The sequence below is a fragment of the Mus caroli genome, chromosome 14 (genome assembly GCF_900094665.2).
Source record: "Mus caroli chromosome 14, CAROLI_EIJ_v1.1, whole genome shotgun sequence".
In the NCBI taxonomy this organism is placed as follows: Eukaryota; Metazoa; Chordata; class Mammalia; order Rodentia; family Muridae; genus Mus; species Mus caroli.
In genome coordinates, this window is record NC_034583.1 from 17,035,956 (window position 1) to 17,050,837 (window position 14,882).

The following is a 14,882-nucleotide window of genomic DNA, read 5'->3' on the forward strand; positions in this document are numbered from 1 at the left end:
AGTTCCAGGGAGTCAGAGCTATAAAGACAAACTCTTTCTAAAAATAAAAACAAAACATATAAATAAATAAGCAAAATAATCAATTAAAAAATAAAGTAAAAAGAAAGACCAAGTGAAGCCAGGAGATGCATTCTGGACCTATACCTGCTGGAAGTCAATGGAAGTCTTCTGAGTGGTATGTACAGGGCACTGGTACCCAAGGCCCTGCACTTCCGGCTCCATTGTTATCTTCTCTTTAAAGAACTAGGCTAAGGAAGGCAGATGGCAAACTCACCTTCTCCTGAACAAGTGCAGGGTTCCTGATGTCTGAATAGTTTCTTAAATCTATCTCCTGTGTTTTGACTTCTGTTACTGAGGACTGACAGAGTTGAATCAGACTCCTTTGACCTGCTGGGCTGATGCCGACACTGTTTTTTCAGAAACAGGGCTCCTTGTCCACCCCCTTGTACACATGGGAAGGAAAGTGATGAGCCAAGCCTAGCCATGTGAGGTTTGGTTTAGCTGGGTTTCAGATGCCAAATTTGCAATCACCAGACAGTGATGTTCCCTTCTCTACTTAAATACAGCTCTCTGTCCACAGTTCTGGTTGTTTCCGGACAAATGTATAATACATCATCATAGGAATCCCAATAAACATGAGAACTGGGCTCTTGAAGCTGTTGCACATGGCCATTAGGGGCCTGAGACCAATCAGGAGGTCTTCAGCACAGATAAATTCTACATGTTTCTTGTCACATAGATTATGACAAGAGGTCAGCATTCCTGACCTTGGCTCCTTGCCCTAAGTGCAGCTGAATGGAACAACTTTATGTTACTAGAACAGATGTCTGTATGACATCCCATGGCCAAACATGGTCCATGGTCTCAACAGGAGCTCCTTAGATGAGGAACTGAGAATCTGTCTGTTACCTAAACTGAGGTGTGTCAGCACTGTGGCTCAGCCTGCTCAGTGCCATTCTGCCTCACTCTGTCCCTGCCAAGAATCCCAAGTTGTGCCCACACCTACCTGGCCTGTGAGCCAGGTCTAGGCCCACGTAGGCCAGGACACAGTGCTGGTTATCCACTCCTCAGTTATGCAGGATGTTTTCCCTGATGTACTCACGTAGATATATTACTGTCATCTAATTACTGTCACGGGTCACCTCTGACTGAGAGCAGCAGTTGCGTGTCTACACTGAGTCTGATAACAAATCTGGGCCATGGGGTAGTATACCAAAGTACTCGTCAGGAATGGAGGTACCTGAACTCCATCCTATACTGAAGTCTGAAGGGTGGGTATGGGGATATCATGTGTGGTTAAGTAGTCCACCAGAGACGGGAGTGGGAGTGGAGCAGTGCAGGGCAGGGTAGGGCAGGGCAGGGCAGGGCAAAAAGATCATTTGTAGGGAGAACAGAGGAGAGTGAAGGGAGATTGGCTGGGGTGCAGGAGGCAATCTCTAGGATGTGCCAGACACCTGGGATGGGGCAAGATCATAGAGAGTCTAAGGGAGCAACTCTAGTTGAGATTCTTAGCAGCAGGGGATATGGATGCTGCAGTGGCCACTTCCTGGAATCATGAAGCACTCCCAGTGGAAAGATAAGGAGAGTGTCCCACGCACAGAGCCTTCAACCCAAGATGTGTCCTGCCTACAAGATATGCACACAGAGATAGAGCAGAGACTGAGGAATGGACAACCCATGGATGCCTCATATTGAGACCCATTCTGTGGGCAAGAACCAATCCCTGACACTACTAATGATAGTAGTGTCATCCCTAAATGGACCACCTTGTCTGGCCTCAGTGGGAAAGGATGTGCTTAGTGCAGCAGTAACCTGATGTGCAGGGAAGGGAGATGGAGGATGTGGGGGTAGGGTAGAGAGCATGAGGGGTTAAAATCCAGAGGAGGCTTCCCATTCTAAATGGAATGGGGGGAGGACTTGTATGAGGGGGTACAGGAAAGAAAGGAAGAGCTGACATTGGGTTTTAAAGAGAATAAATAAATAAATTTAATAAAAAATTTAGCCTACCAGGTTCACAGTTGGTCATCTTGCTGTAATCTCTGGCCAAGGAAGTAGAGTGTCCCTGGTGACTTCTGTCTTGCCCCTTGAAGGGATCAGTGGGGTTGGCCTCAGTAGGTGACACTGGCTGCTGACACAGATTCACTTAGGGAAGGCAGAATTTGTCATAAACATATTACTATGCTAGCAGCAGTGGATAATACTCAGAAATTCAGATGGTGAGCGAAACTTTCATTTGTTCTCAGTGTAAAGTTAAGGTAAGACAAGATCGAGGTCCTTATGCTAGAAAGATCATTTCCACTTCCCCTCTCTCCATCTTTCTAGAGCATAAGTGTGGTAGGGAGAATGGTAAGTTGCTCTCAGAAGAAAAGGATTGGTGGGTGAGGCCTTGGAGGTAGGACAGGCTTTTGTTTAGTTTTTTTGAGACACATTCTCATGTGTTCCAAGCTGTCCACAACCCGGCTTTGCAGGTTTACGTTCAGCTTAGATGAACCTGCTTCTACTCACAAGAGCTAGGATTACAAAGAGGAGCTAATGTAGGCCTGTAACCAGTCCTGATTTGGTATCTTTGGTGCAGAGGGGGAAAGCACCACACTGGGCCCAAGGGCTTTTTTCTTGGTGGCACCACTATTTCAGTTTCCTTTGCCAACAGTTCATCACACTGATGCCAATGCCATGATGACTGAATTCTCTACTTGCTAAGGCATCTTGGAGCAATTTTTAAAAGTTAAGCATATGGTTTATCTGACGGTATCCCCTAACTCACGTTTCACATTGCAACAAGCCCTGCTGGTACTTCCTGGATGTGCTTCCAAGCAGCTGTAGATGATGGTACAGGTGACCTTCATCCTCCACACTCACCCTGGTGTGATTTCTCACTGTTTGCTTTCTCATATTGCTGAATAGGGGTTTTTGAGGAAGGAATGAGATATTCCTGGGCAGGGTTTGGAAAGTAAAGACTCAATTTCCCACTTTGGAAGAGCTAAGGTGTTTCCAATCAAGCCTAGAGCAAATCTCTGGCTTTGAAAGGAGGAGTTACTCATTGGCTAAGATCCAGGAGAGTCTTCTGGGAAGGACGCTTCAGTTTCTGGTGAGTACAGGGAGAACGTTATCAGGGAGGCAAAGGCTGTTCCAAATGACACCAGCAGTCCATTCTCTGGACATTCTATTGTATCCTGGAGAGCTCCTGGCATCCCCTGTGATGTCACCAGTGTTGTGGCAACACCAACTGCTCTTAGAGCATTCCATCAGTACTTCAGAGTTCACCTCAAATCATGTTTTCAATGCTGAGGAGCAGAGTAAGGTAGAGGGAAGCTGGACCTCCATCTCAGTGTAATCCAGCAAGGAAGAAGTGGTTCTGGGAAGACCCAGTGCATCCTGGGAAGGGAGTGCCCAACTTCCTGGCAGAAGTGGGCTTAAGCTGGGTCTTCCAGTAATGGGGCACTGGAATTGGAGCCTCCAGGAAGCAAATGGCCTTCTGTAGCTTATCGTAACTCCTGAAATCCAAGAATTTCAAAGCATTAGTTTGTCCAGCACAAAGCTGGGATCTGGCAAGACCAAATGTGTTCTATTGTGAGCTCAGAGCTTTGTTTTACTCTTACAGGGGATTGGTAGTATAATCTGGCAACAAAAGGAGACCACCAGGGTCAGGTACTGACTGTTTCCCAGTTTTAGGCCTAACATCACTGAACTTTACTCCAATGGCTTCATTTAGGTGCAGTGGCTTCCTGATCATAGTAGCAGGGAGAGGAATGTGCTTCTGGCTATGTGACCTTACGTTATCAGACGCTTCTGACAAGCTCTCTCTCATTGAGAGTGTCTTCTTAGGTTTCCGAGTCAGCTCTTGTGGGTGGTGGGCATTTCTCTAGTATAGGCAAACAACTGTCAGAGGCAGTGGACTCAGACAGAGAGTAGATCCTAGTGCCAGTTCAGGGGTGTTGCGATCTTCCAGTGGGTGAACTGCTCAGTCGGCTGACCATGTTCTGCCCCTGCGTGACTTTGTAATCCACAGTCATGGACCTAGGGTGACATCACAGGAGATCTGAGCATCTCCTCAGCATCTGAGTGCATGTGGAATGTACTCTTTTTCTCCTGGCTTCTGAAATCACAGACTTGAGGCCTCTGAAGCCAAACTGCCCCATGTGCTTTTGTTAATAAGCATGGAGAGGCCATCTGTGTGGTGATCATGAGCATTTGTAGGGAGGCAGAGGAAACACCTGGATGCTTTGATATTTCCCCTCTCAACGGAGTGATGGGAGAGCTGAGATCCACACAGGAGGCATCTCAAGCCTGGGCCAAAATCTTTGGGGGTGTCACTGGGTTGCAGGCGTGCTCTCTTTCTGTTTGCGCCTCAGTGTGGTCTGTCCGTCCTCTATGCTTTATCACTATGCAAATTCATGTGTAGTCTTCTACCTACAGAGGCTGGCAGACAGCCATCAGCCCCTACACCCATCCTCACCAAGCAGGTGAAGAAGGAAACAAAGAGGCTGACCACACAGCTTCGGCTTATGATGATGAGTGAGAGAAACGAGCAGCGAGATCGCCTGATCCTCATGACTGAAGGGTCCTTGGACAAAAGGTATTCATTGTTTCAAACTGCACGGTGTTAGTCTTGGGTCTTCAATGTCACCCTCATCCTCTTATAATCTTGGTTTGAAGAGACCTGTGCTCATTGACATGACACCTCATGTCCCTAAATGCTTCCCAGAGGAGAGGCAGAACTTTTGAAGCCTTGGGTAGGAGTGAGATGGGAAATGGGCTCTTCTGCTTTCTCTAATGAAAACCAAGCCTGTAGTCTGAGTTACAGAAATCAGAGATTGAGGCAGTGGAGAGTGAGTTCCTAGCATGTGTTCAGAAAGGCCTCGGCATGTGGTAGGTTGTGTGAAAGTCTAGCTGTTGTGAGTTTGTGGTGGGTCTTCTAGTTGCCTGGCAGGAGACTGAGAGTTGAAAGGACTCCTGGTAGGACCTGGAAGGGCCTGGCCCTAGGTTTTCTCTCTGAGTGCCTGACTACAAGGCCTGGGGTCATCACTCTTCCTACTAATCCTTGTGCCTTCTACTCTGAGATGATCCTGCTCCATCATTTCTTCAGCATCCCATTTTGCTCTCTTCCTTGTCTCTGTCTCTCTAATGTCTTTGTTTCTGACTCTGTCTCCTTTTCTCTGCAGTGTGTATGCTCATGCATGTGTCCCACAAGCCCATCTATATGGTTGCATGTTTGCGTGTCTCTAGACTTTGGAGTGCAGAAATCTGCCTCTTGGCCTGAAGATGTGTCTGTCTCAGTTTCATGGCAATGACAGTGCTTAGGTCTGGGAGCTCCACTTTAAACAGCACAGCTCTTGGTCTATGTGGTCACATTTATTGCACATTTGAATACCTCCAGTAGTTTGTAAAGCTCTCCTGATGCTGGGGCCTCAACCCAGAATTATGTGCAATGTCTACCTCTTCAATAATAGTTACCCAGGATCTGAAAACTCTGTTTTGAAAACAGGAGAAATGAAATCACAAATTTCTGGTGGCTCAAGACCTATGTCATAGGCTCCTGAGGTTATAATGTGATACTGACACTTCAGGCCTCCACCTGGAAACCTAGGCTCTGATGGCCAGGGGTGAGGATAACAAGGTTACAGAGCACCTAGATGTCCCACTAAATAGGTGTAGAATGTGGCATCCCCTGGGTTGGGGCAGTCCTGGGTACAGCTTGAGTGATTCTACAGGTCTGTGTTCATGGCATTCTATACTCCTGGGGCCAGCCCCTACCACAGGCCAACTACATTTTATGAGAAATTGCATTTGCAACATAAGCATGCCATGTCACAGCTGCAGACCTTGAACAGGAAAAGCACCGAGGCCTCCAAGAACTTCAAGATGCTTGAGGAGGAGACTGGCTTCTATCAGTAAGTGCCTGTCAGGCACCCCTGACAGGGTGGAATGGCCATTTCTGTCTGTCTTTGTTCCTGGATTGAAGACTTCCCAGCTCTGGTTCTATCCCCTTTGCCTCTTAGCCATCAGCATGGCTTGGGCCTTTTGTACTCGGTTTCTCTAAATGTAAAAGAGATTGTCATTCCTCCCAGCATTGTCTTGCCAGGCTCAGGAGCCTTTAGACAGAAAAGTGATTCACACTGTGAGATGGTGTCAGTAAAACCTAGTCTTCTGGGGTCTCAGGCTGGGTTTTTACAGAGCTAATTTTCATGGAACAGTATTTAGAATACCTCCTTTGGTTCTCCTTTGAGGCTATGTGCCCACTGCATTTTGATGTTTTCATGTCACTTTGGACAGTTTACAAGTGGCTCTTGCTCTTCAAGGGACATGGTTCCCTATTGGTGTTGTGGACTTCAGAATTCATTTATTCTTTATTTTGAATGTTCCGAGTGCTCATGGATGTACTGGACCCTTTTGTAGTCTTCATGGGAACCTGGAATCTGGGGAGGTTAATGGGATCTGGAAGTAGCAATGGCCAGAGGAGGGTACGGGTCCTTACCATGCAGAGTCTCTTTCCAGCAACCTGCACAGCCAGCTGCTGATGGCCCAGGCTCAGCTGAAGAACAAAGTGAATATGCTGAAGCAGGAAAATAGGAGAATTTGGGGGCGATGTGCCACACTACAGCAGAACTTGGGGGAATTGAAAATGATCTATAAGAATCAACCGAAGGACACCAGTGACCCCCAGACCCAGCAGCAGCAGGTAGGGACAGGCAGCTGGGTCAGGCTGCTGCTGTTCACCATTTCCCATTGACTTCCTGTCTGTTCACTGACCCAGCTGTTCTTCCACCTATCCTCTTTCTAATCCATACTCTCAACCAGCCACCTACCTCATGTACTCATTGCTGATTTCTCTGTCTATGTCTATTCTGGGACGTTAGTCTCTTTTGAGAAACTGGATTATAGGCAGCATACCCTGCTGCTTTAGTTGAAACTGCAGTCCAGTGAGGGAGAGAGGCAAATATCATATCACACCCACATATGTCCTCATGATAGGTGGGGTCCATAGCTTTAAGTGGAGTCTGGGTCCTGTGACTCATCTATATGGCAGGAGGTTTGGGACATCACAGGTGGGAGAAGAATATAGTGCAAGTGTCAAATGACTGCTTCTCATTGTTATCCATTTGGGTGGCATGTGACTGTCTCCTTTTTTTCTGCATCTCAGTGAGGTTTCTTCTGGTTACCCAGTTGTTTGGTTCACACCTACAGGAGTCTGAGGAGCAGCTTGTCAGCCTGCTTTCTCTGTGTGTTGCTGCAGACATCTCCCTTCCTTGGGTTTACAGTCTGGAGGTAGCTACAGGACCAGGGATGTGGAAAGTCATTTGAAGGGCTGGGAGATGTGGGAGCTCAGAACAAAGTGTTCTATAATGATCTCAACATAATCTGGCAAAGCAGAGCATGCTTTCCAAAGCAGTTTGTTTCCAAGAGATGCATGGCAGAGTTTCGACCCTCTCCAGAAAGAGCTGGTGTGTTTTGTCCAAACTCTCAAGGTCGTTTAGCACTAAGCCAGGGGACGGTGTGTTGCAGCGTGCCTGTATGCATTGGCTAGAGGAGACCATTGCTTTTTTCCTTTTAAATCCTTATCTTGAACCACGATTTCTTACCTCCCCAGAAGCATATTGTAGAAGCTTCTGGCTTATCTGGCTTACCTGCAAGCTCTTGGGATCCTGTGTAGGTGGTTGGTATCGTATGAACATCTCTGCATGCAAGTGAACTATCCTCCACTAAGAACACCATCTTCTAATGAACAGGATCCAGAAAGAATGGAGGAATTGCTGCAGGACAGTCACAAGCAGAAGGAGCTGGGCATCCAAGAGAAGAATTTAGCAGAAAAACAGCAGTATTACTTTGACGTCCTCCGGAAGAGGTAGGAGCTCAGACTAGGAAGATAGTGTTGATCTTCCTGGGCACACTGCACCTTGGATCTCTGTGTTTTATGGGATCCTGCTCATCAGCAAATCTTAGAGGCACTGTCAGGAAAAAACCAGCTCAATTAATTGTGATGTCAAGATGACTTTCTGTTTAGTAAACCAACCATATGTTTGATCCACCGTATGACTGAGTTGTGACTGCCTTCTCTGCTCTCTTGTGTGTTTGTGTTAGGCTGTGTTTGTACTCACAGAGATATTCTTGCTTCTGCCTCCCGTTTGATAGGATCTCAACATGGGCACCTCCATGCTTGGCTGTATTCCCACTTGGGAGAGAGAAGAAAGCAATCACAAGTGGGGAGGGAGGGAAGGACCTGGGAGGGAAAGTGGATGGGGTAGGGGTGGGGGGCTAGAGTGTGTGTGTGTGTGTGTGTGTGTGTGTGTGTGTGTGTGAAATCTGATCTGGTAATGGGTGGGGAAAAGGACTGAAGCCCTGAAGGCTAGCAGAAAGAATATAAATAGGCAACCTCAGGAAATAGGACGTTGGGGGAATTCCCCCCCCCCCATTACACCAGAGATCTGGGAGGTGGGAGACTCCTAGAACTCAAAGGGAGGGACCTTAGATAAAATGCCAGTAGGGAGAAGGAACTTATAGAACCCACCTCCAGGAGGAAGACAAGACATCAAGTGAGGGATGGAGTTCCCATCCCACAGTCACAACTCTGACCCATAATTGTTCCTGTCTGAAAGAATTACAGGGATGGAAATGGAGAGGAGCCTGAGAAAAAGAAGGTCCAGTGACAGGCCCAAAGTGGGATCCAGTTCAAGGGGAGGTCCCAAGGCCTGACACTATTACTGAGGCTATGGATTCCTCACAAAAAGGGATCTATCGTGACTGCCCTCTGAAAGAGGTGTGCTCTATCATACTCTAGCATGTCGCTTGGGTGCAAGATACATCCCACCTGAGCAGCAGGACTGAGTTAGCCTCCTGATCTTGTTCAGGTTCCAGACTGTAATCTATGTCTCTCTAAAAGGATGTGGTGCATAAAAAACCTGTTCCTGAATAACTTGTTAATCACACATATGCTGTTGACTATGGTAGGTTGCTTTTACAAAATGATGCCTGTTTGCTGCAGGAAAAATTCCTATTCTTTTTAGTAGGATGTTGAACATATAGTGCACAGAGAAAATGTCTAGTCCCAGCTATTGTGTGGTTCTTATTCATTGGTGATACAAACAATGATTTCATGTGCCCTGGGCCTCTGGGGCACAGGCAGAGTTTTACAGAGGTCATTGTTATAGAACACTTGCATAGATGTTCCCCTCCTGTGTGCCCTGTCCTATGGTGAGCTTATTTAGTTTGATGTTTCCCTATTACCTTGAGCAGTAAGGAAAGGTGGAGATTCTTTTTGAAGGACATGGATCCCTCTTGGTGTTGGAGACTTTAGAATCTCTTTATACTTTCCTGAATTGGCTGTTCTTGTTGTCCTGGGTTGTCTGAGCACAGCTGTTATGGCGGTATTGGACTCTTTCCTAGGTCTTCATGGGAATCTGGGTCCTGTTGGGGTTCATGCAGCCTTGAAGCAGGGGTGACAGGAGGAGGTTAGCGGGGATGCACTATGCAGATGTTGTTTCCAGCCACCTGCACAGCCGCTTCCTGACAGAGCTGAGTCAGTTGAAGAAGAAGGTGGAAATGCTGAGTCAGGAAAACAAGGAAATGCAGGAGGATTGTGCCCTACTACAGCATCACGTGGAGGACCTGAAACCAATCGATAAGAAGCAACAGGAGGAGGACAGTGACCTCCAGACCCAGCACCAAAAGGTAGGGACATTACTTAGGGTAATGTGTAGCCCCATTTGCCCGTTGGACTACCTTTTTGTTTATCCATCCACCTCTGCTTTATAATCCCTTTTATAATCCACCTATCACCTTTGTAATCCACACTTCCAACCAGCCACCCACCACAGGTAATGTGATTGTTTTTTTCTCTGTCTATGCACAAGTATTCTTTGTTAGTGTCTTGTGAGAAAATAAATTATAGGCAAGCAATCCCTGCTGCCCTGCTTGAAACTGAAGTCCATGTAGGGACATGAGTGAATAGCATGTCCACATGTACATGTCCTCATGATTGACAGGGTGCTATACACAGAGCTTTGACTGGGTTCTGCGTCCTGTGACTCATCTCTATGGCATGGGTCATGGGACAGCACAAATTGGAAGCAGCGTTCATGAAGAGCCTAGTGCTAATGTCAAATGAATGCTTCTCATTGTGTCTTCTATTTGCTCAATTCTTAGTTCATACTGACAGAAGCCTGAGGAGCATCCTTTCAGCTCTCTTCTTTGTGAGCGTTACAGGACAGTTTTCCCTTCCTGGAGCTTCCAGTCTGGACCTGGCTACATGACCAAGGATGTGGGAAAAACATTTCAGGGGCTTTGGGCTGCTTGGGAAATCAAGGGAGAAAGGTTCTCTTTACTTCAATATAGTCTGGTCAAGCACAACACGCCCCCACGTGCTGGACAGCAGAGTTCTGAACCTCCTCTGAAAGTCTCTCTCTCTCTCTCTCTCTCTCTCTCTCTCTCTCTCTCTCTCTCTCTCTCGTGTGTGTGTGTGTGTGTGTGTGTGTAATGCTCCTTGGATGAGTAGGCTGGCTAGAGGAGAACATTGGACCATTTTCTTCTCATTCTTTCCTTGAAACAGAGAAATTATTACTTCTCCTGAAGCTTGCCGGGGAAGCTTCTGGCTTGCCTGGGTGACCAGGATCTCTTGGGGTAATCTGTGTGTGTGTGTGCTCTTATATGAAAGTTTATGCATGCCCGTGTATAACACTATCTTCTAATGAACAGCACATGGAAAGGATGGAGGAAAAGCTGCAGTACGTGCTGAAGAAGAAGAATATGGCCATCAAGCAAAGGGAGTTAGCAGAAAAGCTGAAGTACCACTTTGAGGTCCTGCAAATGAGGTAGGATCCTAGGCTGGAAGGAGAGGGTAGAGCCACCTGGGTCCTCTGTACCTGGGATCTCTCTCTTATATGGGCTTCTGATCATTAGCAAGACTAAGAACCACTGCCAGGAAAAGTGTAACTCAATGTGTTTTGGTGTTGTAGTCAGTAAGAACTTCTGTCCAGGATGCCAGATGATTGACAGTCTCTGTGTGCAAGCCATTGTGACTGCCTTCTGTGATCTGTAGGATGTTCTGATCAGGCTGTTCTTGAACTCACATAGATCTGCCTGCTTCACCTCCCCAAGTCATGAAATCTCAAGGTGTACATCTCTATCCCTGGCTGAAATTACATTTTAGTTAGGAACATCTCCTGTAGAGAACAGCTTCCACTCCTTCAACACTGCTTTCTCCCGTGATTAACCATTTCTGTGATAAGATTTCTCTGGAGACAATAGGTTAAGCAGTTTCTAGGATGAACCCACGCAGATGCCTCTGCTGTTGGGTTGTTCAGATCCTTCATGGACATGTTCTACCACAGACTCCCATACAGAGCCGGGATGCAGTTTCCCAGCTCTTGTCCTGAGAAACGTCAGCTTTGGTTCCGGGGCCTGTGCTGGGCCATAGTTCTCAAAGACACCACTGGAGAAATAAACACTGCTCCTGCCTCACAGGCTCAAGCGTGCATGTTGCTTGGGTGCCTGGTACCTTCTGAGTGCATGACTGAGCTCTCGTCATGACCTTGCTCAGGTGCCAAGGCCGCAAGACTGTAGTATGTCCTTCTGTATAATGCTGTGATCCATCACTAACTCGCCATAAATAACTTGTATCGTCACTCATATGCTGTTGAGGATGGTAGGCTATCTTTACAAAGTGATGCCCTGGAGTGCAAGAGAAAGTCCTTTAGTTTCTAGTAGAACTGAGAACATACAGTACCTCGATCAGATTCTGACCTGTGTGTAAGGTCAAGAATACTCCAAGCTACTGTGTCAGTGTTATTCGTTGGGGTATAAACAATGGCTTCAGGTTAATGATCCATGTTGAGTGACCAGTACAGTTGAGGTGGTGGGAGGTAGCAGCCTGACAGCTAACATGGCAGGTCTCTATCAAGCCAGTGGCTTAATTTCCTTCCTCTCCCAGGTTTGATAAATTGAAGCATGAGATGGAACTGGCCATAGCCCAGGAAGAGAGTATCCTGCAGAAAGACCTGCTGCATCAGGAGCCCCCTGCTGAGCCCCATCCCCAGAAACCACAGAATCCCTCGGGTGGGTTTGCTTTAACATAGAATATTTCCTCAATGTGAATGGGCCCTAATTTTATGGAGCCCATGAGCCACCAGTCTTCTTCTGGGTCTGCTTCCCTTTGATTTTCTAACAACTCCCCTTGAGAGGACTGAGGTGACTACCCTGTCCAAGACCAGGGATAGGCTGTAGGTTTGTGATGCTAAATCTGTAGTGAGAGAATGGTGCTTAGCATAATTTTGTGTTTGGTTTTCTGTTTGGGGTTTTGCCCTTAGATGTTTTGGTTTTGGTTTTCTTATTGATCTGTTCTTATTATCAATTTTCAAAAATTGCTAGCATCATTCACTGTTTATACCGACTTCTGTTTTTAATGCCCATTAAAGAATGTTTTATGAATAATAAACTTCTCTAACTCTTCACTCTGGAGACTGTCAGTCATCTATAGTCAAGTGTGCTGTCTCACTGCTGTAACCCTAGAACTTAAAGGCAGAAATGGATCTTTGTAAGTTCCAGGTAGTGTGGGCTACATAGTGAATTCCCAACCAGCCTGGCCATGCAGGCAGATGTCGTCTTGTACGTGGGTATGCTTTACTTCATAGAGTCACACTTTATGACATAATCACTACCATACTATATCCCTGCTGTCATGTATTTTGCTGCCCATAAAAGATAATACTCTATAACACACGTTCATTATTAACCCTGTGGAAGAGATTATTGATAAATACACTCTTGTTGCTCTACAGTTCTCAAGAAATCTGAACATTCAAAGGGAGTATAAAAGAAATCCGGAAATACAGAGCCACGAGCCTCAGTTTTTCTTGAAATCAGCATCAGTGATAACGACACAACAGATATAATCACCTTCCAAGTCATGTTGTGAAGTAGCTTTTTACAGATGTTGTTGACCTTACCCATACATTTGTGTGCTTTCTTAAAAAAAAAAAAAAAAAAGCAAAAACAAATTTTATTTGGGACTGGAGAGATGGCTCAGTGGTTAAGAGCACTGATTGTTCTTCCAGAGGCCCTGAGTTCATATCCCAGCAACCACATGGTGACTCTCAACCATTTATAATGGAATCTGATGCCCTCTTCTGGTGTGTCTGAAGACAGCTACAGTGTACTTCCATATAATCAATCAATCAGTCAATCTTTGGGCTGGGGCAAGCAGAGCTGGAATGAGTGGGGCTGGAGCAAGAAGGGAAAAACATTATTTTTATATATTTTTGGTGAATTGGCTGACTTGTCAGTGGTCCCTCTGCATGCAGTTCCCTCAGTGGCCAGAAGAGGGAGTCAGATACCCTGTTAGAGATGATGAGCACATGTAGTTTTAGTTGGGTTGGTCACCTCCAACCAACTGAAGAGGTGTCTGGAGATGTGTCCAGCCAGGTCCATGGGGTAGATATGCTAGGATTCTTAGACTGCCAGACATTTATGCAGACATCTGATGTTGCCACTGCTTTCTATGAGTTGAGCATCAATTATTTTTAATTTTGGAGCAGATCTCTCAGTTTTCATCTGGGATGAAATGTAGTTTAGGCACATCTGGTGAAGAGATGAGATTATACTCCTTGATGATAGGGTAGGATAATGAATCCTCCCCTTTTTTGGTTAATTTTTAATATTTTTATTACGTATTTTCCTCAATTACATTTCCAATGCTATCCCAAAAGTCCCCCATACCCTCCCCCCACTACTTCCCTACCCACCCATTCCCATTCTTTGGCCCTGGGGTTCCCCTGTACTGGGGCATATAAAGTTTGTGTGTCCAATGGGCCTCTCTTTCCAGTGATGGCCAACTAGGCCATCTTTTGATACATATGCAGCTAGAGTCAAGAGCTCTGGGGTACTGGTTAGTTCAACGAATCCTTCTTGAAACAAAAGTACCTTCATCTAAGCATTGTTGGGGGGAAGCTGGAGAGCAGCCACGGTGCACAGAGTCTGCATCAGTGGCCACACATTTCTGTGGAAAGCAAGCCTGGAACACAAGGGACAGTGGCAGCTGCCGCCCTGCCATGGGAGGTCTCAGAGTGTGTGAGGAAGGGTTTCTTCCAGGTGGTGGCTTTATGGTTTATTGACTAGGACCGACTTTCCGAGAGTGGAGGTGAGCCAGAGTATTAAAATGTAGAGGACATAATCCTGTGGGTCTCCAGACAGTTGCTGGCAAACCAGAGATTTTTACAATTCCAATATCCAGAGAAGCAGGGTAGAAGCTTTTGTTAGTCTCTGCCGTAGATACTTGGTTGTTACATCCTGTGCCTGACAGAGAAAGGGCTATCTTTAGACATGATGAATCTAGGTGAGTCTTGATTCTGGACACACTACCAAGTTACTGCCATACTGAGTGTGTGTCTGTGTCCATCTTAGTACCTGAAATACATATTCAAGAAGCAACCAGTTTCAAAGTAGAAGGGACCTGAACAAGTAGGCATTTACCCAGGCAGGCAACAGTAGACTTTTAGAGGAGTAAATTACTCTGACAATAGAAAATCAATAGTGAGAGGGGCAGGTAGAGGACTTGGACAAATTCTTCTATCACTTCTTAGAATACTAAGAAATATTTCCCCTTTCTGGGAGCTCTTGGGGTTTGTGGGACCATGCAGAACAGGAGAGCAATGAAAGCCACTGTCCTGGAAGCCTTGCTGGTGAGACAATGTGCCCTTTGTGCTGGATGAGTTCAGTGGGGTTGGCCCAGGGCCAAGAAGAAATGCCCATGGCCACAGCTCCCTCCCACAGGGGCATCTTTGGGCGTGTTCTCTTTCTGTCTCCTTACCACATGGATTACTCTTGTTGTCCTTCCTGTCTGGACAGTGATGTAAGAAGCAGGAATCTGGTCCCTCTTTCTTTTTTTTTTTTTT

General features: G+C 46.3%; 1 protein-coding gene across 1 annotated transcript; it reads left to right on the forward strand.

The window, feature by feature from the left end:
• The first annotated feature begins 5,773 nt into the window (after nt 1-5,773).
• On the forward strand, nt 5,774-12,097 carry LOC110309836 (disks large homolog 5-like). Its single transcript, XM_021182575.1, is given in 8 exon segments — nt 5,774-5,803; nt 5,805-5,822; nt 5,824-5,891; nt 6,496-6,679; nt 7,728-7,843; nt 9,495-9,666; nt 10,690-10,805; nt 11,924-12,097. Coding segments are annotated over 8 exon segments (849 nt in total). The 3' UTR covers nt 12,069-12,097.
• Nucleotides 12,098-14,882: the final 2,785 nt, after the last annotated feature.